At 43.9% G+C, this 26,776-nt stretch overlaps 11 protein-coding genes across 11 annotated transcripts; 5 read left to right on the top strand and 6 right to left on the bottom strand.

Annotated features, from left to right (window-relative positions):
• Positions 1–327: 327 nt before the first annotated feature.
• EAF02_000358 (uncharacterized protein) lies at positions 328–1,620 on the top strand (the record flags this gene model as incomplete). The annotated part of the gene is made up of 2 exons (XM_038896406.1): positions 328–1,051; positions 1,103–1,620. 2 exons carry the CDS (start codon positions 328–330, stop codon positions 1,618–1,620), a joined length of 1,242 nt encoding a protein of 413 aa, XP_038763265.1.
• A 704-nt stretch (positions 1,621–2,324) lies between these two features.
• On the bottom strand, positions 2,325–3,556 carry EAF02_000357 (uncharacterized protein; the record flags this gene model as incomplete). Its single annotated transcript, XM_038896405.1, has 2 exons — positions 2,325–3,172; positions 3,229–3,556. 2 exons carry the CDS (start codon positions 3,554–3,556, stop codon positions 2,325–2,327), a joined length of 1,176 nt encoding a protein of 391 aa, XP_038763264.1.
• A 720-nt stretch (positions 3,557–4,276) lies between these two features.
• On the bottom strand, positions 4,277–5,771 carry EAF02_000356 (uncharacterized protein; the record flags this gene model as incomplete). Its single annotated transcript, XM_038896404.1, has 5 exons — positions 4,277–4,930; positions 4,988–5,346; positions 5,403–5,471; positions 5,538–5,612; positions 5,732–5,771. The coding sequence occupies 5 exons, from the start codon at positions 5,769–5,771 to the stop codon at positions 4,277–4,279; spliced, it is 1,197 nt and encodes a 398-aa protein (XP_038763263.1).
• Positions 5,772–6,919: 1,148 nt separating this feature from the next.
• Positions 6,920–9,010, top strand: EAF02_000355 (uncharacterized protein; the record flags this gene model as incomplete). The annotated part of the gene is made up of 2 exons (XM_038896403.1): positions 6,920–7,251; positions 7,834–9,010. 2 exons carry the CDS (start codon positions 6,920–6,922, stop codon positions 9,008–9,010), a joined length of 1,509 nt encoding a protein of 502 aa, XP_038763262.1.
• A 411-nt stretch (positions 9,011–9,421) lies between these two features.
• EAF02_000354 (uncharacterized protein) lies at positions 9,422–10,186 on the bottom strand (the record flags this gene model as incomplete). The annotated part of the gene is made up of 2 exons (XM_038896402.1): positions 9,422–9,661; positions 9,827–10,186. The coding sequence occupies 2 exons, from the start codon at positions 10,184–10,186 to the stop codon at positions 9,422–9,424; spliced, it is 600 nt and encodes a 199-aa protein (XP_038763261.1).
• A 529-nt stretch (positions 10,187–10,715) lies between these two features.
• EAF02_000353 (uncharacterized protein) lies at positions 10,716–12,497 on the bottom strand (the record flags this gene model as incomplete). Its single annotated transcript, XM_038896401.1, has 5 exons — positions 10,716–10,841; positions 10,946–11,971; positions 12,022–12,186; positions 12,238–12,328; positions 12,397–12,497. 5 exons carry the CDS (start codon positions 12,495–12,497, stop codon positions 10,716–10,718), a joined length of 1,509 nt encoding a protein of 502 aa, XP_038763260.1.
• A 3,392-nt stretch (positions 12,498–15,889) lies between these two features.
• EAF02_000352 (uncharacterized protein) lies at positions 15,890–19,622 on the bottom strand (the record flags this gene model as incomplete). The annotated part of the gene is made up of 4 exons (XM_038896400.1): positions 15,890–15,997; positions 16,049–17,424; positions 17,486–19,168; positions 19,289–19,622. The coding sequence occupies 4 exons, from the start codon at positions 19,620–19,622 to the stop codon at positions 15,890–15,892; spliced, it is 3,501 nt and encodes a 1,166-aa protein (XP_038763259.1).
• Positions 19,623–22,046: 2,424 nt separating this feature from the next.
• Positions 22,047–22,810, top strand: EAF02_000351 (uncharacterized protein; the record flags this gene model as incomplete). The annotated part of the gene is made up of 3 exons (XM_038896399.1): positions 22,047–22,127; positions 22,270–22,533; positions 22,592–22,810. The coding sequence occupies 3 exons, from the start codon at positions 22,047–22,049 to the stop codon at positions 22,808–22,810; spliced, it is 564 nt and encodes a 187-aa protein (XP_038763258.1).
• Positions 22,811–23,157: 347 nt separating this feature from the next.
• On the top strand, positions 23,158–24,046 carry EAF02_000350 (uncharacterized protein; the record flags this gene model as incomplete). The annotated part of the gene is made up of 3 exons (XM_038896398.1): positions 23,158–23,243; positions 23,352–23,563; positions 23,619–24,046. The coding sequence occupies 3 exons, from the start codon at positions 23,158–23,160 to the stop codon at positions 24,044–24,046; spliced, it is 726 nt and encodes a 241-aa protein (XP_038763257.1).
• A 60-nt stretch (positions 24,047–24,106) lies between these two features.
• EAF02_000349 (uncharacterized protein) lies at positions 24,107–25,044 on the bottom strand. The gene is made up of 3 exons (XM_038896397.1): positions 24,764–25,044; positions 24,635–24,710; positions 24,107–24,584 (listed from the first exon to the last, which is right to left on the bottom strand). The coding sequence occupies exons 1-3, from the start codon at positions 24,793–24,795 to the stop codon at positions 24,150–24,152; spliced, it is 543 nt and encodes a 180-aa protein (XP_038763256.1). The 5' UTR covers positions 24,796–25,044; the 3' UTR covers positions 24,107–24,149.
• A 277-nt stretch (positions 25,045–25,321) lies between these two features.
• On the top strand, positions 25,322–26,631 carry EAF02_000348 (uncharacterized protein). The gene is made up of 4 exons (XM_038896396.1): positions 25,322–25,614; positions 25,672–25,855; positions 25,961–26,087; positions 26,138–26,631. The coding sequence occupies exons 1-4, from the start codon at positions 25,540–25,542 to the stop codon at positions 26,253–26,255; spliced, it is 504 nt and encodes a 167-aa protein (XP_038763255.1). The 5' UTR covers positions 25,322–25,539; the 3' UTR covers positions 26,256–26,631.
• The last annotated feature ends 145 nt before the right edge of the window (positions 26,632–26,776 follow it).

The following is a 26,776-nucleotide window of genomic DNA, read 5'->3' as shown; positions in this document are numbered from 1 at the left end:
AAAATATACGAAGTATATTGTGGCTAATACCACGGCTTACTCAGCCGTCCCTTGTTATCAATAAACCGTATGTAGGAGGTAGGTAAAGACACCTCTCAATAGCAGCACAACCCAATTACCACGATCAAATTCCTCATAATCAATCTAATAACTCGCATTGCAAAGTCCCAGCAACACAATTGCCACATGCGCAACCTTCCCATCGATAGCTCCACAAAGATACGAAACATACCACTTTGCGCCCCAGAGCTATACCAGCTCGCACCCTCGCAAACCTCAGAGCCAAAGATTCACAACTCGTTCAACCTTCCAATTCCTTAATTCAAGATGGCTCAGTACTTTCTCGATTTACTATATACCCTCACCAACTGTATGAGTTGTTTTCCGGGCTCTCCGCAGCTCAAAATAAATAATCGCAGTTTCAAGATATTACGATTACTGGGCGAGGGAGGATTTTCCTACGTCTACCTTGTCCAAGATACCAGCAGTGACAATACCTACGCTGTGAAGAAAATCCGATGTCCATTCGGTCAAGAATCCGTGGCCCTCGCCATGAAAGAAGTAGAAGCCTATGCGCTCTTCTCGCCGCATCCAAATATAATACACAGCGTGGACTACTGTGTCTCTGCGGATCGATCAGATCCCGGAGCGAAGACGGTGTATATCCTGCTACCATATTATCGACGCGGAAATTTACAAGATATAATCAATGCGAATCTGGTGAACCATACGAAATTTCCGGAGAAGAGACTGATGGTTTTGTTTTTGGGAGTTTTGAATGCACTGAAGGCTATGCATCAATATAAAGTTAAAGGAGGACCAGGTGGTGCGAATAGTGTGAACAAGGCGAAGAAAGTCAGGGCGGATGCGGCGCGGGCAGACCAGGAAGCGGAAGAGGAAGTGGAATCGAGGAGGGGAAGACAGAGAGGGAGAGAAACCGATGAGGATAGTGAACAGCAGGAACCACTTATGGATGGGGAAGTTACCATGAGTCAAGAGGGTATTGCGCCAGGAGGAGCTAGGGCATATGCGCATAGGGATATTAAACCAGGTATGTCAAAGGGAGAACCCAATGCGTGAAGCTATCTAACGTCAAGAATAGGAAACATCATGATTGACGACGACGGCGTCCAACCCATTTTAATGGATCTCGGATCCCTAGCTCCCTCACCCACACCGATAACCTCCCGATCACTCGCCCTAGCAGTGCAAGACCAAGCAGCCGAGCACTCCACCATGCCCTATCGCGCCCCCGAACTCTTCGACGTAAAAACAGGCAGTACTATCGACACCAAAGTCGACATTTGGTCGCTAGGCTGCACGCTATACGCATGTCTTGTCGGAAAATCACCCTTCGAAATGCGCAGCGATGAAACGGGAGGAAGTCTGAGTATTTGCGTATTAGGAGGCGATTGGCGATTTCCCGACGAAGGAGCTGGGGGAAAGAAGAAGACCACGAATCAGACGGGACAAAGTGAAGATAGTGGTATTAGCGAAAGTATACGGGAAGTGGTGCGAAAATGCTTGAAGGTGGAACCTAGTGAGAGACCGGATGTGGATGAATTGATGGAGATTGTACGGGGCGTAATTGAGGAGTTGCCCGAGGATGGCCCTTCGTGATTGTGAATGGGATGGGGTGGGTCAAATGGATATAGGATATGATAGGACGGAACAGGACGGGACAGGACGGGACGGGACATGGTTTGGTTCAATTCGCCCTGTACGATTTCTCTGGGAGAGGACGAGGATTAAACGAGGCGTTATCAAGGGCGGGGAAAGCAGTGCTCCCCAAGGCGATGAATAATGAAGATTTGAGATGATTTCAACTCACCTGCCTAAAAGTCAAGTCGCTTAATGCAATAGATGTGTGTTTCTGTGATCTACAATGTCTATAGTTAACACATTGACTCTATCTATCTTGGTAATATAATTTAAATTTTGAAAGAACATTTCGCCCGGGTCTAGGTTAGATTACATTTTTGAGTCTAGATGTTATCACCTCACTTGTTCAGACGGATATGGATCTTGGAGATATCTCTTCAGAGTGAGAAACTAGGTATCATATGCAAGCAAGCATCAATTTAGATTTGTATGGTATTATTAGCGCAGCGAGGCGTACATGCTATTATATCCGAGCATCTCAAGCTCCACTTCTATGTATTAGCTACTTTCTCAATATAAACCCAGTATTTTCTCTGCATAACATCCGAGCATGCAACATTGACAGTGACAGACACTGCTATTATCTTCCACATCCACAAAGTATGTACCACCATTCCCAGCCATCATTTCCTTCAAAGAAACCAAGCAAGTCGACAGACATCTTACAACTCATCATCATTCGACGACTGGGATTCCAAAGTCTTTCTTCTCTTCTGATGCGATGCATCCACCTCGTCATGATCCATCCCAGCATCATGGCCACCTCTCTTCCCACTCGTACCTCCACTTCCAGCAATCAACCTAGCAGCCAGCAATCCCTCTCCCACATCAGAAAATCCACACATAACCTCCACGAATCCATCCTTCGTAGTTCGGGACTGGAATTTCTTTTGCAGCTGCTTGAGTAAGACGTCGCGATCATTCTCCTTCCACAATCCTCTGATGAATCTTGCAATGAATTCGAATCGAGATTTGCGTGATTTAATTGCCTTGTTGTATTCTGTTGCCTGAGCTAGATAGGCCTCGATAGTTTGATCTGGGGTCTGCGAGATATTGATCCATGAAGGGGGGTGGGCAGCTTTGCGGGATGTCGCATTTGGTACTGGCTTGCTCGATGGTGGTGGGACTCTCTTATTTATCGGTGTAGTAGCTACGAGTGATAGTCGAGGGGCGAGGGGCGGACTCATGGGGCCATCATGCGCGAGTGGTGAGATGGCTTGACTTGATTGGCGTCTATTCGGCGTACGAGGGATGCGATCATTGAGAGATGTATTGATTTCTGGCGACAAGGCTGAAACGGATTGCTGTGTAGTGGATGTGGACATACGTTGCTCAGGCGCTTCGGCACTTCCCCGAGAAGAGACGATGACAGATGGCGTTGCCAAATGCTGCAGACCCGCGACATCTAGACCCTGACCAGACAAATCAGTCCCAGCTGGCACCCGATCCTTCTGTAACTCTGTATCACCACTGCGAGCAAGAACCGGCTCTGCAGATGCAGTCTGTAAACCTGTGATCATCAGTTCCACTCTCACATTCGCAACCACATCACCAGCACAAACCCACCCATCAACCCACTCAACCTCTCCATCTTCTCCTTCAAGCCCCTCACTTCACCCTCCCACTCTTTATTTTTCTGGATCAAATCTCTCGACTCATTTTCCAACTTCTCCAATCGATTTTCAGTATCCTTCAATTGCTTTTGAGATTCCTCAAATCGTCGTTCTGCATCTGCAGATGTCTTATCTACCTTAGTTTTCAAATCCTCCAAGATGGTCAAGAGAGCGCGATGTTCCTTTCGAAATTGAAAGTTAACTATGCGTTGAACGCCATTTATGGCTTCTTGACACAAACCAGCACGTTTGAGAGGTGACTTCGCGAATGCCACTGTCATAGTGAAGAAACAAAAATGACTTATCTAGAGAATGGTGAGACGCCAATTAATATATGATGTGATAACAATAAACCTAGTACGTCAAGTACTACATAAGAACAATGAGTATTATGCGTAAGAAAATTGATGGTGGTGTGTCGATGAAAGGTGAAGGTCGACTTGAGCTTCTTCCGAGTTCCTACCCAGCTTAGCGAGCTCGCCGCCTGCGCTTGTGACACAACACCACTGGAAAAAACGAGCAACTGTGATATGATAAATGGATGACATTCAAAGGAAAATATGCAGACATCACTGAAACATTTGACTATTTTTTATTAAATTTTTTTCATTTTTGCCGGGATCTATGGAAAATGATCTCAGCATCTATCATCAATCGTACTACATCGAATGGACCGGTCTTGAGCCAACTGTAGGTAGATCTGAGTAGACATAGAGGTCGTAAGACAACCGATGAGGAATCCCTAAATACAGAGATTAAAAAGCAAAGAAGAACCCCCCAAACCTCTAATGCCATAAAATACGCAAGAAATAATCCAGCTGCACCAACCAATGCAGCAACTTTTATGCTACCCATTGACCAAATCCTCACGCGCCGGGCGAACCAGCTACGCTCACTATCACTGCCCTTACAAAGGGGGTTTCGATGCTGTGGTCCTTTTATAGACATTCACGCTCGAGAACTCGTGATTTACCAAATTGTATATTAAAAGAAAATTAAGCTTAGATGAGATCAGCAACGTTCATTGGCATCTCCTCGATTTGAGTGCTGTAGAACTGCTCGATTTCTCTCATCATGCGGACATCATCAGCGGTGACGAAGTTGATGGCAACACCCTTACGTCCGAAACGTCCTCCACGACCGATACGATGGATGTAGTTCTCACGGTTGGCTGGTAGATCGTAGTTGATGACCAAGGAAACTTGTTGAACATCGATACCACGGGCCAAGAGATCAGTGGCGATCAAGACACGGGATGAACCGGAACGGAACTCCTTCATAATCAAGTCACGTTGACCTTGGTCCATGTCACCGTGCATGGCGGAGACGGTGAAATCACGGGCAGTGAGTTTGTCAGTCAACCAATCGACCTTTCTTCTGGTGTTGCAGAAGATGACTGCTTGTGTGATGGTGACGGTCTCGTACAAATCGGAAAGGGTGTCCAACTTCCAGTCTTCCTTCTCAACAGCGATGTAGAATTGCTTAATACCTTCGAGGGTAAGCTCGGCCTTCTTGACCAAGATACGGACGGGGTCACGCATGAACTTGGTGGTGACCTCAAGGACATCTTGTGGCATGGTGGCGGAGAGGAGGACAACTTGGGTGGATTGAGGAAGGAGTTGGAAGATGTCGTAGATTTGCTCGGTGAAACCACGCTTGAAGGATTGTTAGTGGAATCGTTCTCAAGCAAGACTGAGCGGTTTTAAACTTACGGAAAGCATCTCATCGGCCTCGTCAAGAACGAACATCTTCATGGAGTCGGTCTTCAAGAAACGTCTTTGAATCATGTCGTGGACACGACCTGGGGTACCAACAACGACTTGAGGGCCATCTTGAAGGGCCTTCATGTCATCACGAACACTGGTACCACCAATGCATGCGTGGCACTCAACGTTCATGAAGTCACCGATGGCGACAACGACCTTTTGGATTTGTTGAGCCAACTCACGGGTTGGTGCAAGGATCAAGGCCTGGCATTGCTTAACGTTGGGGTCAAGCTTTTGGAGGACGGAGATGGAGAAAGTGGCGGTCTTTCCGGTACCAGATTGAGCCTGGGCAATAACGTCATGGCCTTTTGTAATATATTAGATATGCTGAAAAGAAAGTCGCATGTTTCGATGAACTCACCCTTGATAACTGGCATAATAGCACGTTGTTGGATAGCAGATGGACGCTCGAAACCGTAAGCGTAGACACCTGTAATTTCATGTTAAATTTGCTCCTCCAAGTGTGTTTGTTCATGGATTTTGCTTTAAATCGTACCTCGGAGAAGCTCTGGCTTCAAGTTCATGGTATCGAAAGAATCGACGGTCTCGTCATAGTTGGACTCGATTTGTCCTGCAAGAAACAAAAGTGGTCAGTCTTCTTGTTTCTATTGATTGATTTTTTTCCTTTCCCACAATGCGATCATGTAGGATCCATCTTCAAAACATCTTCAAAATATCGGTGTAACTCACCCTCTTGGATCTCCTCGAGACCCTTATCAGCGGAAGCCATATTTGCGGGTTGTTTGAAGTAAGATCTAGATTACAAGCTCTTGCTTGAAATCTAGAAAATGATAAGGTTGGTAGGTGGAGGTGGGGTGAAAAAATGCGCAAAGTACTCTTGAAAGAGACTGCGACGTGAAGCTCTTAATTATTTGGGGGTGGAAAACTAGATAACAACTCCCGAGAACGAGAGTTTGAATGTATATCTAGTGATTTTGATTGTTTGCTTGTGTTTGTAGAAGTTGTGGTTTGGAGAGAAAAAAGGAAGAGGAAGGAGGGCTTTGATATTCTAAAAAGTTTTTTGGGGAAACTCTCGCTTATTTTTTTTGTCCCGCTACTATTAGTCTCGAGCCAGTCACCAGTAGTGAAGTACCTAGGTAGGTCGATGGAGGTGTACCAAGGTAGGAAATAGATGATGGGAATCAAGAAAAGCAAACAACTACTTTAATCAGGCCGAATGAGGAAGTACTTACTTGTTAGGTACATACCATATCAGTTAGAAAAATAATGGTTGAAAAAGGTTCATCCAATCAGCATTCGTTATATGCGTTTGTTTCAGACTCTCTTAGGGAGACTTTGACGTGTTACCTATTCGGGTATCTTTTTATGTCTGAAGTAGAGGCTATTGACTACCTAGTAGATACCTCGATATCTAGAGATACTCTTGAATTGATTATGAATGAAAGAATTCAAACATTGACTCATAGAGAATTAGACATCATCACAAATGGGCAACATATTCAATCAAATATTATGACTACGGTGGACAGTTGCAGTAACAGACACTTATAAACAATGAGGTCTCAGACAGTACAGTGCAGTGCCACTTCATCAGCCACCTTTGAACTGTTAAAGTGGCGATCCACCCCCTCCATCTTTTTTGCTCCACGGACCACTCACAGTATGGTGAAGAGAAAAAATATATTATATACATTTGATTCTTAAAAGAGACAAAATATAATTCACCCCTTCCCTTCCCCTTCTCCTTCTCCCTCTCCTTTTCCTCCTCCTCCCCTACTTCATACCCATACATGCCTCCTATACCCGATACACATTATTCCTAAAAGTCTCAACTTGGATATTGTATTTATCTCTTATCATTCTACCCCTCCTTCCTGTTACCTTTATTACTTCCCTTTCCACACTTTGATATCAACCATGAAATCTGCTTCAAATCTAGATTTTGCAACTCCCATACAGCCTAGTGGCAATAGTACCACTACTATACCAGTATTCGAGTCAGCAGAGATCGAAGAGTCATCTGTTTCCATCCCACCTCATCCTTTAGGTGTCAAGCCCTCAGGGAATCAATATACAGCCACCAGCAATGCTCGTTACGCGATTGGATCTCTTCAGATCTTGCCGGATGAAGTGGTGGCCATATTATTAGAATCTTTGCATCCTGAATTGTTAGCCTTGCTTGGTTCTACTTGCAAATTCTTATATGCATTCACGCGATCCGAGGAACTTTGGAAACCTTTATTTATTGAGTGAGTAATTTTGATTCTCTTTTATCATTTTGCTTCATTGAATTATATTAAATGAGACGTCGTTGCTGTTTTGGGAAGTTGGAGTCATGGTAGAGAAAGACAATAGGAGTCATTACAATAGGAGTCATTCCTTTGAAACTACTAGCGTTTAGACATTCAAAAAGATGACTCTTTGTCACTTTTCGAACAGGGGAAATAGTTTTGAGGAAGGATTTTCATAAACTCCTAGGTTATTGGCGAGTTTTTTAAAAAGAGGAAGGATCATTTGTATTTTCTATCAAAGCAATAGTGGGGACTATCCACCATTCATGTAGGTGGAATATTCTATGTCCATTGAAGTGTCCATAGAAGTTATTTAGCAATCGAAGACTCCAATACATCAAGTGATATTTTTGAAGGTTCGAAGATGTTTACAGCCAGGGAGATTATGATACATCAAGTGGCATTTTACAAAGATCCCAAGACCTTCAGCTGGGAAAATCATATAGAGCAACTAAAATATACATGTCACCCTTTAACCACAATTATCTGCACTCATGTACTACCAATACTCACCTAATTTGACTGCTAACCAAAACATAGGTCCCCAGTATCCAAATCAGGTACCTTCAAATGGCGAGGTTCATGGCGTGCAACATTCCTCAACATAGAAGAAAGCCAGCTCTCAAAAATCCAATGTAACAATGTCTTCTCCGACGTCTTATACCGACCATTCCTCTGCACCCACACCCCCCTAACCCCCTACACAACCAACATCCCTCTGAAGAACCAAATTCCCCGCCTCGAAAACCTCACTCCCGAAGAATTCACCTCAACCTGGAGCGATAAACCCTTCATCCTCACTGCCCCAGTGAGAGAATGGCCTGCCTATCATTCCTGGGACACCGAAGCTCTCCTCCGCCAACACAGCGATATCAAATTCCGCGCCGAAGCCGTCGACTGGTCTCTCAAGACCTACATCCAATACATGAACCACAGCGCCGACGAGTCTCCCCTCTACCTCTTCGACCGCGATTTCCTCTCCAAAATGAACCTCTCCACCCCCAAAGCCAGCTCCGCCCCACCCTACCAAATCCCCTCCTGCTTCGGCGAAGATCTCTTCCAGGTCCTCGGCCCCAACCGTCCCGACGACAAATGGCTCATCATCGGTCCCGCTCGCTCAGGCTCAACCTACCACAAAGATCCCAACGCCACCTCCGCCTGGAACGCCGTTCTCCGCGGCTCAAAATACTGGATCATGTTTCCCTCCACCCCTTCTTCACCTCCCCCACCCGGCGTATACGTCAGCTCGGATCAATCCGAAGTCACATCTCCCCTTTCCATCGCCGAGTGGCTCCTAGGTTTCCACTCCGAGGCGCGTCGCACGCCCGGATGTATCGAAGGCGTATGTGCTGCTGGAGAAGTGCTGCATGTACCCAGTGGATGGTGGCACTTGGTAGTTAATCTGGATGCCAGTATAGCTATAACTCAGAATTTTGTGCCGCGCGCGCATTTGGTGGGTGTGTTGGGCTTTTTAAAGGACAAAGCAGATCAGGTTTCGGGGTTTAAGAAAGAGGTGACGGATCCGTACACGATGTTTGTGGAGGGCATGAAGAGGGAGTATCCTGAGTTATTGGATGAGGCCATGGGGGAGCTAGAGAGGAAAGCGGAAGGAAGGAAGAGGAAATGGGATGAGGCTGTTGCGACTGGGAATGGGGATGGGGAGGCTGGGGGATTCAGTTTTGGATTCGGTGGGGACAGTGATGAGGAGGTGCCTTGAATTCGTTAATATTTTAAGCTGATTCAATCATATCTCGAATACACGAATGTAGGCCAAGTATGAAGAGTGTAAAAATCCACTAATGGCTTCCCTTCTTGATAAACCCCCGAGATCCAGTGTATCCAGCTCTTGAACATTCATATGCAAACCGATATACTCCCCAGTTCTGAAATTGATCACTTCCCATGTAGCTGCAGATTCCTTTGAGACTCCATAGGTCTCTTAACATATACCAGCTAATTCCTCTTTTCAATGTTCCCAGGACGCCTCCCATACTCCAGATCCCCAATTTCTCCATTCCGAGAATCCGATTTAAACTCCCAATTCCTACATTGTCAATTTCACCTACCCAATCCCAATTCCAAAATGTAACAATCACAACACAATATTTCCACTCAAGTCATCCATCTTCTATTTCCTCGCAGCTCCAAAATTGGTCCTCGCCTTCTTATTCCCCGTATTTTCCCTCGTATCTGTTTCACTATCGTCACCCCCCGCCATCTTCTTATTCTTTTTCCCTTTCCCCGAAGAAGCAGATGTAGGCGTCGCATGATTCGATGCGCCATCGCCATTCTTTGGAAAACTCATAGACAAGGGCGTCGGTGCCATAGCTGCAACTGGCGTTGAAGCTCCCGAAGGTAGTGGGGAATCCTATTCCGAGGTTTCTGTTAGTCCCATCCAATTGCCTCCAAGTTCCCCCAACTTCCGGACTTTTATGCATAGCATGCGCAATTGTTCGAATTCTTGTACCACCCATTGTCTCTGCAGCCTTGCCACCACAATAAACAATCTTTCGAATAAAACTGCTCAACTCACAACATTGACCTTCCAACTATGCGAACTCCCACTAAACGGTCTATCCGTCCCTCCCACCGCCGTACTCTTTCTCCCCGTTCCAGCACCCCTTCCCACTCCACCCACGCTCGCACCTTTCGCGTACCCATCGAATCCAGTTATAATATTTCCCTGCGGGGTCTCATCCAAATACTCCGTTTCCTTTCTGAAAATCGCCTCTTCACTGAGCGCCAAAACCCGCTCGAGATTCTTCTTTTGCTCTAATAACTGTTTAAGCTTTCGTCGTGTTTCGTCGTAATAAGGAAGGCCTGCCGTCGGGTCCGCCGTGCGATTTTCCTTCGAGGCAGTACCAAGAGCTGTAGATGATTTATTCGAGTCCATAATGATTGATTGGTAAGTTGCGCGAGATAGCTGAGATATGATTGTATAATGGTTTGAACCCCGAAAAAGGAGCAGGAAGCTTGGGCAAGGGATACAGAATGGAAAATGACGCACGGACAGAATGAGAGCTTTTTTGGTCTTATCCTTATCGAAGCTGCGGGTTAAGATAGGGCTGAAGTTGAACCAGGAATAAAAAAATGTCTGGAGCTCCGCGTTCAATTTTCATCCAGTTTCCTGGGACTAGACTCTTATAGAGGTCTGTCAAATACACATATTGAATCGAGTTGAATCGGACTTAATTGTCCAGCTGCAATGTGAACTATCAACCTACCTGCCATTACCCAAGTTCGAACAGCAATTATCTGAAGTATTTAAAAATAGTATGGGACAGGTCAATTTTTCAAGGCTGAAATTGGTTGTGGTATCACGTTGTGCAGGTAGAACTAATGTTGTAAATATATTTCCTTTTATGTGCCAGTATACCCTTAATGCCATGGTCCTTGTATGCCTGATTCGAATGATATGTTCCTCAATGAGCGTTAGCATGAGTTACTGAATGTGCGGTGGAACTCGAAGTTCTCATCTTCTTAATCTTTTCCCTTAACAATTTTTCTCGCAATTCGGCGGCTAACTTCTGCGGATCTTTTCTCAAATTCTGATGCCAAAAGGACGGGTCAGCGAGATAACGAACGTAAACTTAGTCGGGTTTTCTTTCGATAAAAATGAGATTCTCCCCTTGCCTTATGAATCACTACCTACCTGTGCAGGTTCGGCAGATCCAGCTGTTTTATCGGCTTCGACGTCTCGAATTGGTGATCCCCTGTCACTTTTTTCTTCAGTATCAGCCCTCTTGTTTCTTCCATCCTCTACATTTGAAGAACTATTCCTTCTTCTTCGGCTTGTGGGTTCATATCTTTGCAGAGAGCGACGTCTCTTTCCATTATCATTCCTTCCATTACGGACTTCATCCTTCGAAGAATCCCTACGACGTCGAACAGGGGGAGAGGCGCTCCGGCTAATGCTTCGCGATAGCCGCCTCACATCGCGGCTGCCTCGTCTATCTTTTCTGACAGGACTTGAGGGTGAGACAGTTCTCTTCCGTGGGGTTGGGCTTCGGCTTAATGAGGGAGATGAGGAACGAGATCTAGATCTAGAACTCGTGTTGCGACGACGGTATCTGCGAGACTTTGGGGGTGGAGAACGACTTAAGGATTCTGTCGAAGCTCTTCTCCGCTTTCGAGGTGGAGAACGTGATTTTGAGGTCGAAGGAGATCTACGGCGTGGTCTTCTCTCTGGGCTTCTCGCGCGTCCCCTACTACCCCTCCCACGATTGCGCCTTTCTGGCGATCTAGACCTGCGCCTACGAGGTGATGGTGACCTAGATTCTGAAGCTGACCGACTGCGTCGTCTTGGTGGAGATCGTGATGGGGACTTTGATCTTGAAGGCGACCTAGAGCGTGATAAAGTTGGTCTTCGCCTGTCGTCTCGTCTATCACGAGTTGCGGGAACGTAAGTGTCGCTTCGAGGTGGTAGGACATAGACTCTATTGTCTCGCGCTCCGCGTGGCGACCTCGAATATCTTGGACCTCTTCGATCGAACCCTCTGCCACCACTTCGATCAAAATCTCGATCCCCGCGACCACCGCGCCAGCTATCTCCTCCTCCTCGCCCACGTCCGCCGCGATCGCCTCGTTCGCGATCTCTTATTGCGTGCATTTCCCGGTCTCTCCGTTCACCGTCTTCTCGACGCCGACGTGCATCATCTGCAGCTTGCTCGGCTTGTATCTGAACAAATGTTAGTCAGTAATCCCCATAACTCTCCGAAGTATTTAAACCTTTTCCTGTATAAGTTCCAACTTTTTCGCCTCGAGAAGTTCTTTTGGAACACCTTGAGGACTGGCCTGCGCACTGAGACAAAGTTTCCATAACTCCTTGCAAAACCCCGGTGTATCCTTGTCGAGAAAACCGGTGAGTGATATTTGTAACTTTTTGATATCCGGCTGCAGTCCACATTAGATTGGTGTCTATTAAATCAATCAGATAATACCTACATATCGTGAACCCTCAATGAGATTAAAACACAGTTCAATGACAACATCATCTTCAGCTCCTAATATATCTGATATCTTTCCTGCGATCCATCTGCGTTGCACAATAGGGTCAGCTTGCCATTCCCTTGGTCTGGTATCTCCAAGCTCGTTTGAACGTACTTTTTCATTACCTCCAAATTAACCTTCTGAAAGTCGACTTTCTGGTTGAACTCAGGTGGAAACTTGGTCGACTTCAGCAGCTTCGCATCGACGGAACTCATGGCGACGGCTGTTAGAGGCTATTGATACTAGAATGAGATGTGGCTGGGCGTATTATACAAAGTGATTGGAGTCGAGAATTGAGCTCGCAAGATAATAAAATACCCTAGCAAATAAAGCGCGTTCTACCGCATATCGTCACACAGCATGACTAGCTTATGTAAGCACTCATTGCGCCAAATGACTCGTTGCAAACGTCAAAATGCCCTGCAGAGCGAGGTAAAATAATTGGAAACTATTCGATCGGTTTTCTCCACAATGTTGATTGTGTTATATGATCATCTTTGCATTTCAGATGTATGCCATAGTCGCTGATAATGGGCGACTATTACCTAAGTCGAACCATGAAGCTTGAGATGGACAGGGCCGCAGAATCGTTCATTATTTCTACTCTTTTCACATTCACCCAACAGTGCTCTATTTCAGGTACCTAGGTAGCTCTAGATGTTCTTATCATTCTTGGTAGGAGATAAAACAGTCTTTTACTAGGACTGGGATGAAAGCAGAAGAATCAAATGTATTAGGGGAAGTGTCCTCGCCATTCCTTTAGCACACAATTTTGAACAGTTTAGATCGTTCACGCCGTTTTTCTTTGGCATTGCATAGTCTTGCAGTATCAAGTCCTCCGGTAGCTACCTCAATGGTCATCTTGAGTATTCATATTACATGCCTTGGGATGTTCTCTGAATAGCAGACAAGTATGCGAGGTTGCCTTTTTCAGAAATGATGCTTGAGTTTATCATCTCACATCCCTTCTCGCATGGCTTTAGGAAGCTCCGTCTTTATAGCTCTGGTCTACACAGATACAGAAGATGAAATTTGTGGTAGATTTTGAAGTGCAAGAACACGTACGTAGAGTTTTTTTATTTTGGATTTGCGGAGTGGATGCTCATAGGTGAATCTACTAGTCTGAAAGGGTTATGTTCAGGATTTAGAACTGTCGCAGCAGACCAGGTTGACCAACGTCTCAGCCGAATACAAGAGACATGTCAACTTTCCGTCTATCTAGATATCTTCTAATATGTGTCTTGATCAATACTTGCTCACTTTCATTCCCGAGTATGATTTTTATGCACACTCACATTTCTACATAATGATTCTCCTCTAAAGGATTTCCAACTGTACTCGCTCAACAAAAGCCCCACCGCGCTGTAATACCCTTCCAGCTAAGAGTTTTTGGTTGATTGATTGATTGATTGATTGATTTAATTAACGTCCTTTTCTCAGTCCAAAACTATTTAGAACGGCTAGGCTTTAAGAACCTAATAACTGCTAGTGGATATCTACAATAGATATATTCAATTTGGGAGAGTAAAAACGAATACTGGGATGCTATATCCGATCTCTATTCGGAGTGCAAATAGAGATTAAATAGTCTTCATTCTTTGAAACACTTTCTTCCTTACTTTTCCCCTACCCCTAATCCAATTAAAGCATTCCAATATCCAATTTCTCTTTTTAAAATCCTAAATCCAATTTGCTATTCCTCTTTTTCTATAAAAGACAAGAGTTATCCCCTTTCGAGTTGCCTCCAATATAGTAAAGGGTTCTCTTACTAGTGAGGTAGTAGAAGAAAGCATTACTCTTTTCTATCTTTATTTCTTTTAAACTAACCTTTTATATATTTTTATAAGCTTGATATCCTCTAGCTTTTATTAGATGTATATAGTCGAAACTGTTGAAAATAGTGGGGCAGGGTCGAATCCTAAGCTCTATTACCTATACACAAATTAATTCAGAAAATTCGAAAATTCGAAAATTAAAAGAAAAACGTTGTACTGTATCGATACCTAGAGTATAATATTAATTTGAAGGCAATGATATTCTCTGTATTATGTTATTGTAGTATTCGAGTGGCTGAAAGCCAAAGGGTATAAAAAAGGGTTGTAGTACAAGTAAAGCAGTAATAAGCTTTATATCGAAAAGATTTTTTTAAAAGAAGAGACCTATTGCATATCATATTTCTGTATTTGAAATAATAATCGATAATAGATGTTGAATCTAACCGGGGCTTCTGTAACCTTCATATCTGTATCTAAAGCTGATATTCAACTCTTTGTAGGTATTGCTGTTGTAAAATCGTAATATAATCCTTCGCTATATCTCTGAATCTCTTTTTTTCTAATTCTTCTAATTCCATTTGCGACTCAATCTTAGCTCTGCAGACTCTCAAAAGAGAGCTGGAGGTTTGTAGGATGCACCGCGTACAGGTGTTGAGTCTTCGTATCCCTAAGAGTTTTTGGTATTTTATCATAAATCCAAATTCTTTCTAAATCAAACATGAATGTTTGACCGTCCTGCGATGAGCATAGTGAGACTGTTGTTGTAGTCTTTGTATTGATTTGACACATCAATCCGAATTATTCAACTCTAAATTCAAGCTCGCGATCAACACCATAGAAACTGACAACATCCATATCAAAAGACTTCTGTAAACTCTCTCATCAAAAACCAATCAGCTGTGGTCATTCCACCTTTTCCAACTTTCAAGAGTCAAGACCGAACGATCTGAAAGGCAAGAGCAACAGACGCAATGCTACATCTAATCCTCGGACCCAACATTTGATGAACACATGAAATGTAATACTGTTCTGATACCATAGTCGCCGCCAAATCTCGCAAAGAACCCAATGGATCATTCAAATCGAAGTATCTTGAATCTTCTTCGAAAGATTACAACTCAGCAATCTCTACAATAAACTATAACTCTGCCTCTTCTCACCCAGTATGGTTCATAACGTAGTCTCATTCACCTTCAGGGCCCACCTGTAGGAATCAAAGAAACACAAGCTGCATATCAACATTTAAAAATTAGACATGCAACAAACTACTACACCACATGAAAGTGTTGAAGTTAAACCAGCTGCGACCCCCGATGCCAAATACACAAATCATGACCGTTGCAAATTTACATCAGCGCCGCGGACTGCATTAAACGGTAGTATTTCGGAGCTTGGGAAATAGTGCAACTTGTTTGCGTTCCGGAGAGGTATGAAGTTCAGTTGAATCTGCTTTTGTTGAGGGGAAATTTGGAGCTTTTCGAGGGGCTTCGCAGTAGGAGTTCAGATGTGCGGCAAACAGAATGTAAGCTTTTATTCATCAAGCTCCATAGAAGTTGACACTTTTGAAGAGCCTGTTCGATGCTAAGTTAACTTCACAGCCCAAGTATATTACCCCTTAAGTTAACTTCTTCTGCAGTCTTGTGGGTTTTGCGGACTGAAGGCATGGCATTCATGGTTTCACTAAAATTCAGACATTACGACATCACCTCTGGCTGGCCTTTTCGGATTGTAAACTTGAGTTTAAATCATAATTACTATTGGATTTCTTTTACAGGCTAAATATACAGACATATTTGCGACCATTTGTTTTGCTCATTCATTGAATAAACAATCTACAATGGCTTACCACCAATGAAGTCAGACCATCTGCGGACTTCTCCTGGAATACCTTCCTTGCGAGGAAGTTTCTCGTTCATACATTGGGCAAAGAGCTCAGCAGTCTAAGAATGATTAGTAAATGATGTACGAGGAATGAATTGACTGTATCTTACCTTTGGTTCCATGAAGAGAGGAACACCGAAGTCGACAGCATTTCTGCGCATAACGTAGTCGGTATCCTGAACAGTCTTGCCTCTGGCAAGTGCAAGATTGAAGACACCACGAATATCGTACTTCTTGAAAACTTCTCTCAAAGCTCTCTTATCCTCTTTGGGGAATTCAATGACTTCAACACTGACATTACCCTTAGCAGTCGATTCTAAGAACTTCTTGACTTCAGGTTCGGCAGCATAGAGCTTGTAGCCTAATGGAGACAAGTAGTCAACAATCTTGGTGAGAGAAGTCTTGGTGACATCACCACCGAAAAGAAGACCCTCTCCTGGTTCTGGCATACGGAAGTTCATGGTTGATTGGAGAGAAGCCCAGTAAGCCTCAACGAGATCCTTACCGAAGCAAGCAATCTCACCAGTACTGGACATTTCGACACCCAAGAATGGATCAGCACCAGCAAGACGAGTCCAGGAGAATTGAGGGACCTTAGTAGCGAGGTAATCACGCTTGATGGCCATGAGATCCGTGGGTTCAGGGACATTTTGGCCCACAAGAGCCTTGGTAGCGACATCAATGAAGTTGACACCAAGAACCTTGCTGACGAATGGGAAGGAACGGGATGCACGCAAGTTACATTCGATAACCTTCAATTGTGGAAGGCCACCCTCAGGGTCCTGGGCCTTGATGATTTGCATGTTAAAAGGACCGGTAATACTCCAGGCCTTAGCAACCTTCTCAGCAATCTCCTTGACACGATCCATGGTGGTTTGATCAAGGGAAGCAGGAGGTAAAACAAGAGTAGCGTCACCGGAGTGAACACCAGCTTGCTCAACGTGCTCACTGACAGCGTGAAGAATGAGTTGACCATTCGATCCAACACCATCCACATCAATCTCTTCAGCACCTTCAATGAATTTGGTGATAACAACTGGGTGATCAGGGGAAACGTTGCTAGCGGCTTCGAGCTTCTCCTTAAGCTCATCCTTGCTTCTAATGACAGTCATGGCAGCACCTGACAATACATATGAAGGGCGGACGAGAACTGGGTAGCTGACTTCCTCGGCGAAAGCCTCTGCGTCTGCAACTGAGGTGAGTTCCTTCCATGCTGGTTGATCAACTCCGATGCTGTCCAAGATAGCAGAAAACTTTTGTCTGTCTTCTGCCTTGTCAATATCCTTAGGATCTGTTCCTAAGATCTTGGCTCCACCTGACTCTTGTAAACGAAGAGCAATGTTTTGTGGGAGTTGACCACCGACAGAAACAACAACTCCGCTGGCAGATTCAAGTTCGTAGATATCCATTACACGTTCGTAGCTCAATTCTTCGAAGTAAAGTTTGTCGGCAGTATCGAAATCAGTGCTGTAGGTTTCCGGGTTGTCTTGCAAGAAGTTAGCATTGATTCATGGAGGTAGAGTTGTATATATATATAAAAAACTTACAGTTGATCATGACGGTCTTCTTGCCCATTTCTTTCAAAGCAAGAGTTGCACTAACGGCACACCAATCGAATTCAACAGAGCTACCAATTCTGTATACACCACTTCCCAAGATGATAGTTCCCTTATCCTCAAATGTGACGTCATGAGTGGTTGCATTGTATGTTGTGTAGAGGTAGTTCGTGTTTGCGGGGAACTCAGCAGCAAGAGTATCAATTCTCTTAACAAAAGGAGTGATACCAAAGCTCTTTCTGAGGGCTCGAACTTCATCTTCGGTGGACTTAACGGCATTGGCAATTTGTTTGTCAGAGAAACCCAATTTCTTTGCTTTTTGGATGATTTCCTTCTTCAATCCATCAAGGCTTCCAATATCCTCAAGTTCGCGGGTACAATCAACGATGTTCTGAAGCTTGTACAAGAACCATTTATCAATCTTGGTAAGGTCATGTACACGATCAACAGAATAGTTCTCGTGGAGCATGGCTTGTCCAACAGCTAACCAACGGCGATCGGTGGGGTTCTGGAGTTCGTAGTCAAGGTCATCAAATTTATCTCCTTGGAAACCGACAAATCTTGGATCAACTTGACGAATAGCCTTTTGGATGGATTCTTCGAATGTTCTACCGATAGCCATGACCTCACCAACAGACTTCATGGCACTGCCGATATCGCGCTTGACGTGTTGGAACTTTGACAAATCCCATCTAGGAATCTTAGAGACGATGTAATCGAGGGAAGGCTCGAAGTTGGCAGTTGTAGTCTTGGTAACAGCGTTTGGTAACTCGGGAAGAGTGTGGCCGAGTCCGATCTTAGCAGCAGTATATGCAAGAGGGTAACCTGTGGCTTTCGAGGCAAGAGCAGATGATCGGGAGAGACGAGCGTTAACTTCAATAACTCTGTAATCTAATCCATCTGGTTGCAAAGCGTATTGAACGTTACATTCTCCAACAACTCCCAAGTGACGAACAATTTTGATAGCAGCTGAACGAAGCATGTGATATTCTTCGTCGCTCAAAGTCTGACTAGGGGCGACGACGATAGAATCACCAGTGTGGATACCGAGAGGGTCGAAGTTTTCCATGTTGCAGACAGTGATGCAGTTGTTACTGGCATCTCTGACGACCTCATATTCAACTTCTTTCCATCCCTTCAATGATTTTTCAACCAGAATTTGAGGAGAAAGAGTCAAAGATCTAGAAGCCATGTTGCGAAGTTCTTCCTCGTTGTTTGCAAACCCGGAACCAAGACCACCAAGGGCATAGGCAGCACGGACAATGATTGGATAACCAATGCCCTTTGCGGCCTCCAAAGCTTCATCCACAGTTGATACAGCGACAGATTGAGCAATTGGGATGTTGATCTCACCAAGAGCCTTGGCGAAGAGATCTCTATCCTCACTGGTCTCGAGAGTCTTGATACTGGTACCCAAAACCTTTACACCATATCTCTCAAAGATACCCATGCGTTCCATTTGTACACCGAGGTTGAGAGCTGTTTGACCACCGAAAGTGAGGAAGATACCATCTGGTCTCTCACGCTCGATAACATATGTGACATATTCAGGCGTGACGGGAAGATAATAAACTTCGTCGGTGAGAACGTGTGCAGTTTGGATCGTTGCAATATTGGGGTTGATGAGTACAGAAGCTACACCAGCTTCTTTCAAGGCCTTCAATGCTTGAGAACCTGGATTGAATAAATGGTTAGCATGATATAATACATGGCCTGGATGTGAGTTGGCACGAAGGGGATTTCTACGCCCAAGAATGACTCATTCTGCCAAAGATCAAAATCTGGGGAACCAACCTGAATAATCAAATTCTCCTGCTTGACCAATACTCAAGCCACCACTTCCAATGACCAGAACCTTCTTCACGTTCACTGGGTTGGCAGCTCCCTTTACAACACCACTGGCCAAGTATGCTTCAGCGCTGGGCGCGGTTTGTGACTGATCCCTAAGGAGTGTCGAACTGGAGAAAAGTCGAGCATATTTGCTGTTCTTCCAGACTTGAGCCGGTTGACGGTGTACAAGACCGTTAATGGAAGCTCTAGTAGTGAATGCTCTCGCAGGCAAAGCTGGAGCTTTGCATTGACGAAGGAGCGACGAAGATCGATATGCGAAGCGGTTTGCGAGCGCCATGATATCGAATTCTGGTATCAATTGAACTTTTCAAGTAACTTTTCCACCTGATCCGTTTTCACTTTACCCTGCCAATTGAATCAAAATTGATTTGGCTTTTTGTGGGCAAAGAATGTGAGTTTTGGACAATGGATATTTTTTGTTGTGAATCTACCTAGGGTAGCTTTCTGATAAGCTTTGGATGTCGGTTTGTAAATAAAGGAATAATGAACCCCTCTGTTGTAGCAGATTGAAGTTATTCCTGGAGTTTGGAAGGTTCGAAGTCTCTAAGCATTGTCGATTAAGTTGGGGAAATCAAAATGGTATCGTGTAATTTGTTAAATTTGGAGATGTGTTGTGTCAATGAGGGTTTTCTGGATTCTGGTTGAAGATTTTATTCTTATTATATGTGATGTGAGTCTGAGTCTGTGAGTCTTTTTTAGTTGTGTGACCGGCTGGTTGGAACCAAAATTTTCTTAGCCCCGCTTTTTGATCTGCATGGACAATCTCAACCAACCAACAAAGGATATCTTGGATTTATTTCAGATTGGGTGTGAAGAAGATTGGAATTGAACCAATCAAAATTTATTAGTCACTCAATTAATATTGGAATTTACCAATTGGTTCATTGGCGTCATGATATGCCAAAAGAAAATCAGTGCCGGTTGGGGGACGGGAGCTATTTCGTCTAATTCATCTAGTTCATCTAGTTCATCTACTGTAGTTCATCTAATTCATAAACTCGGGCTATTAGTCAGGCAACCTACCAAATGCCTTTACCACATGTTTGAACGAGGGGTTCATACCATCATGGCATCATCAGAGCGATGCCGGCGGATGATAAAATTCTTCTTCGTGCATCATTCATATGTGCGTGGCAGGAAGACGTGGGGTCTATGTGAATGTTTTGATACATGGATCTTCAATGAGCATCACACATTTCTTCCTCATTAGCTATAATCTCGCAACCATTTCGGGAAATGTAGATATCGAATGCTACCCATGTTGATCTAAGAAAGCCACTAGTCATCGGCTGAGTTTCGCTTACTTAATACCTTCGAAAGGGGAGTCCGTTATAACATTAACTCTCGGAGAAGACTCTCACATGATTGGTTATCCTATAACATTTAGATAAAATGTTTCTGGTGATACTCCAAATTACCGATTTGTTAAGAACAGACGATTGTGAGATGGCTTTGATCTTATCGTTATCATTCAATGTCCATTTCTTTTCCAATTCGTTTCTTATAACTCTCAACCCTTATAATACAAATACGCTTGATTACATTGTATCTACCCCCCACACGGAAAATTACACAGATTTCGATTGTTTGTGTTTGTAGTTAAATGCTTTCACGCGGACTCAACAGTTATCTGTCAATTAATCAACAGATAATTTTGACCTATGATTTATCAAACGGGTAGTTTGATAAGATATGTAGTTTAACAGTAACATGAATCTTTAAGATGTATTAACATTGATTGGAGCCGTCCTAAGTGGTCAGAATAGCATCCATCGATATGGAGCATTTCCAGTATAAGATCTACCGGGCTATATGGCAGTGACTAGCTGTGGCCACAGGCCCCCTGTGTTCGGTCAGCATTCGAAGTCAGAGCTCACAAAGTTAAGCTATTATCTTCATACATTCCATCTCCAGAGGTTCTACATGGATTAATGCATGTACCGTGAGAGAAATGGCTGCGCATAATGTGTCTGAATCAGGGTTGTTAGCCGGGGAGCGTGTGCCAAAAGAGGCTCTACTATTAACTCTTAGCGATGATGTCGCGGCTATGTTGCAGTTTTCAACGTCTGGTAGACTACAATTTTGTTTAATTGGTGTCAGGACGCTAATCTCATCAAAACATTCCAATCACACGAGAAGGGAAGGAGACAATTTTATGTCGCGACTTTTATTATTAGAGAGCGCTTGATCGGTTAGCACAGCCCACCCATCTCTGGGATATCAGCCGACATATGCAGTAATTAGCGAAAATAACTAACGTTATACAACATTTGAACCTCATCTCATTCCTATGATAGCAATGAGAATTGAAGATTCCTTTCAAGGCGCCCAAATGCAACAAAACTCTTAATCGCGCGATCATGCAGACAAGGTGGGAAACTAGCCGGTTGATGAAATGGATCTATAGTCCTACAAGTAGAGTCCTGCCTTTTTCAATGTGATGAAATTGACCTTGCTCTAGAGGGTTCAGTTGAGTAGAAGGAGAGTGTAATGTTGATGCTCGCTTATCGAGGAGTGCGCTTTAAATCTACTACCGGCACATGCGCGGCAGTGACCGAGATAACCGATAAGGTACCCCATGAGCTAAATGTTTACACCTTTTTCGTAAACATCTCCTCACCATGACCTTACATATTAATCATTAATCATAATAATAAACAATCTATTACATCCGCAGTATCGAATTCACAGTCTCTTCAGAATGGATCCCTCATTGAATCCATCACCGCCAAAGCTACAGATCGCACATGTTCTCGCTGATCTTAATATCCTCAAGCAAGCAGTTCGTCAACACCATCAATCCATCACATCCCGCATGCCAAAGTCTTGCATTATATTCTATGGCTCCCCACATCTCCACGCGCATCCCCACACACAACATCGATGTTTCTCTGAGTATGCGTGCTAACCAGTCTTATGCGCAGCCACCGAGAGCTACCCTCTCCTTTTTACGCAGCCTCTCCACCGTATCGGCCACTATAGACGAAAGAAAAACGTCAATTCATTCACAACCAGCGTCGAAATTTGATCGCCTCGGTCGGCGTATACCCACACCACCTTCTGTTGTCCAGTCACCGTCTCCTCCGCTCAGGAAACACTCGTCAATGGATTCAATTGATCTCCCAGAAACCGAGGAATCCATCCGAGAGACTCGAGAGCGTCGTCTTGAAAGAAGGAGAAGTAGTGGCGTATGTTATAGATTTTGCACCGTCGCATTGAAATGATAGCTAACATATTACATCACAGAGAGACGAAGAATTTATGCGCGCAAAGACATTACTAGCATATTATAACAATCGACACAAGCTCCAAGAAAAGGGTCAAAGGGGAATGAAAATGTCACAGGAAAGGGTCGATAAAGCGTTGCATGAACACGCGGAAAAGAGACAGCAGGTGAGAAAAAGAGGTTCTCTTGAAAAGCTTGGAGTGCCAGATGCGAATAGTTATTTTTCGTTCAAGAGTTAGATGCTCAAATGCAATTCGAATCAATATTGGATTGGAAGTTCTCGAGAATCTGAAAATTTGGTATTTTAAGTATTGTCCAAGTTCCATTTGCACATTCAGGAACCTATCTCATCATGTACGGAGTATATCTGCAATACCGCGTACAAAGATGTAAGTCTTTATAATCCTCGGAACCGATCAGAGCTGCCGGAAGCTTGTCCCGTCAGTGGCCGAGCGGGGTCTCCACTGAAGGGTGACCACAAGATCTCCACATGAATTGCTTACATATTTGAGCTTCGAGTAACCACACCTTTTGATTGCACATAAAAAAAGTTTGGATATTTGTATTTTGGTATACTTCATTCAGTATGTCTTTAATCTTCCGCCGCGGCATTGCCACCATATCTCCTTTCAAGAGTGCTTCAAAAGTTGTATGTATCGGGAGAAACTACGCGTATGTTTACCCCCACTCCTCTTCCTCCTCGACCATGAATTGCTTCTGGAAATCCCTCAATTGGGTATATTCAAAGCATACAGTATAGATGAACTGATTGAAGAACAGAGATCATATCACGGAATTGAACAATAGCAAGCCCAAACAGCCATTCTTCTTCCTCAAGCCACCTTCCTCAATTCTCCCTCCAAATGGCGGATCTGTCATTCGACCAAAGGGTGTAGATTTGCACTATGAAGTGGAATTGGCTTTGATCATGGGGAAACAGGTCAAAAATCTCGAGCCGGAGAATGAGAAAGAAGCTTATGATTCTATCGAAAGTGCGTATTCTAGAATGGATGACTCAATTTGATTTCTAATCATTGAATCACACAGGCTACGCAATGAGCATTGATATGACAGCTCGCAATGCCCAAAACGAAGCAAAGAAGAAGGGTCTCCCATGGGATATCGCGAAGGGATTTGATACCTTCCTCCCAATGAGCAACATCATTTCCAAATCACAAATTCCGGATCCTCATAACGCTACCGTGTGGCTTACAGTCAACAACGAACACAGACAAAAGGATTCTACAGAATTGATGTTATACCGAATCCCTAGAATTTTGAGCGATATCTCAAAGGTGATGACTTTGGAGAAGGGAGATATTGTCTTGACTGGTACACCAAAGGGAGTTGGATCTGTGAAGCCCGGAGATGTTATGCGAGTCGGCATTAGTGTTGGGGGTAAGGAGTTGGAGGAAGGAAAGATTGAAGTTGCAGTTGAAGAGTCGACGAGTACATACCAGTTCAAGGAGACTTGAGCAATTTACGAAGGTTGTTTACGCTAGGATACCCGACAATATGTATAAGAGTTTAGACTTCATGCGAAAGACTTCGTTATTTCATTATTCCTTTTCTCATCAATCAAGCGATATTTGGGTCCTTGATAGATCCTACCGGGGGCGCTGATTCCGCAACTGTCCCGCATTTCTTACATTTCCTCCTATCCTCACTATCCTTGAAGCTATTCACAGCTTCCTTAATTTGCGTGCCCAAGTCTGTACAATGGAAAGCTGCTTCCTCCACGACCTCGCGGCAGTTTGTGCAATACCACCTCAACCTATCTAACGAACCCTCTGGTCTTGGCTGCTCTAGTACAATGCCCACTGTATTTGCGAATCGAACAGGATTGTGCGGCGTATTTGGTGGCAATAGAAACATTTCTCCTTCCCCAATGATAATATCCCTAAATTCGCCTTCATCTACCACTTTCAACATCATAGCTCCCTTGTATTGGTAGAACCATTCTGCAGTCTCGTTTATGTGATAGTCGGTTCGTGCATTGGGGCCTCCTACGATCTGCGGAGTTTAGAAATGTCTGAGACAGTGATGGGGGGTGGTGATCCTACCATGACCGTCACATCTTTATTGTACACGCAGTAATTGTTAATGGGAGGCTTCAAGAGATGAGAGTTCTCTTCGAGCCTATCGAGTCGCTGTTAAAACAGATTCCTTTCATGATCTTGAAATTTGCTTACCACTTGGGCAGATTTAAAGGACTAGTGAGCATCTTGGACGAAATGATAGAGGTTGTAGAGTAGAGTGTTGCCAAGCTCAGTTTAGAAATTCATTGATTACGATATTACCTAGTAATTGATGAGTATTGCCCCTCACATCCGATTAAACCGGTTGCGGCAGTGTGAAATAGCTTATCTTCTGTAACACCGATGTCCGTGCATTATCTGATAAAGAACAGTGCAGTGCAGTGCAGCTTGTCTCGAGCTTGTCTGGGAATCTACGGAGGACTCGTACACTCTTTTCGTTATTCAATATCAAATCAAACAATCATTATTTTAGATCAAAAAGGAGGGATGATTACATTTGTTAGCTTTGATTTAGTATAATTGTGAGATGGCAATATAATAAATGTTTTCATCAATGTATGATTCTGTTTGAGTGATTCAACGTACCGCTTTTGGTGTTCACATGGAGCTTGTCAGACAGAGCTGTTGGCGCTTTCTTAGCTTGGTTTGAGCGCATTTGAGAAGGTAAATTAGGGGACCATTGCACCATCGATTCATAACACTCTGTAATTGGTGCAATTAAAACCCCTAGAGAGTTACGCCCGTCTTCCAACAGCAGTGTACGAGTAGGTAGATAGCGATATATATAGAATCACTTTACTATCCATTTCAGAATCATCTTCGTTCATTGAAATCTTACCGATCTTCGCAACCTCGAATTGCCTACCATCTACTTCGTTGAGAACGATCAATTCAATCACATACAAGTTATTGTAACATTCAAATTCACAATGGATCATTCGCATATGGATCACAGCATGCACGATATGGGAATGGATATGGGAGGAGATAGATGTAACATGAACGTCCGTTTTCAATCTCCTCGACTCTCCCGATCTCTCCATCACTAACCTCAATTGCAGATGCTCTTCACCTGGGACACCAATAACCTCTGTATAATATTCCGCTGGTGGCACATCCGGTCCACCTTCTCCCTCCTCATTTCGCTCGTTGGCGTCGTCGCCATCACCGCCGGATACGAAGGCATTCGCTCCCTAACCCGTCGCTATGAATCCTGGGTCGACAGACAACAGGGCTCTATAACCCGTAAGTTCTCTTACTTTTCTGCTCTCCCCCATGCGCGCTTTTCCTCCCTCGACTTTCATGCCGGAACAGTGGAATGAAAAGCTGAGACTATGTGTGTGAATTAAGTGGATGACGTTACTGAAAATACGCCTTTTCTCTGGGCAGGACGCAATCAAGAAGAAGTAGGTCAGAGAGCACATGTTATTAAAGCTGCGCTATATGCTTTCCAGTATTTTTACGCATTTATGTTGATGTAAGTCTTGACTCTGTCTTGTGTGTGGAGGGTTGCTAATGAAGTTCTAGGTTGCTTTTCATGACATATAATGGATGGGTTATGATTGCAGTAGGAGTTGGTGCGTTTGTGGGTTTCTTGATATTTGGAAAGAATACTTCGGCTGCGAAAGAGACGGCATGTCATTGAGAGTTTAAATTATGGAGTCAAGGGAATGAGTGTTCTGGAGGAGGATGGGTTTGGTGTCGGGGAGAGACAGGGCGAGCGTCTGAGAGAGAAGAACAACAGGTTGAAGACATGGATCTTTGGGAGACAAGCGTCGAATAATCGAGTCAAGCAAGACTTGTTTTGTTTTGAGAATGCCAAATACCCAGCATGGTTTACGTGATCTCAGGCCACTATTCATGGATTTATCACATTTGAGCACAGCCGTTCATATAGAGATATATACGGGGGTGGTGTCATGCTTTACATGCTTCAATCTCTGTTTATCAATACAGACTTCTATTAGAGTTGCTTGATCATTTTTGTGCAGTGCAGATATCTCTATCATGCGATTTTAATCAGTTGCAACTCCTCGATACAAAAACTAAGAGAACGTCCCGCAGGCTTGTATCTTTGATACCTAGGTAACCACCAAGTGTAAAGCTCTCTCAGAGAGTATTCGACTACTCTCCGAGAAGACATATCCTAAATTTAAGTTTGATACC

Source organism: Botrytis sinoallii (assembly GCF_014898435.1).
Source record: "Botrytis sinoallii strain Bc 23 chromosome Unknown BSIN_001, whole genome shotgun sequence".
NCBI classification, from domain to species: Eukaryota; Fungi; Ascomycota; class Leotiomycetes; order Helotiales; family Sclerotiniaceae; genus Botrytis; species Botrytis sinoallii.
The sequence above is the reverse complement of the archived record's forward strand: the minus strand, read 5'-3'. Positions and strand labels throughout refer to the sequence as shown.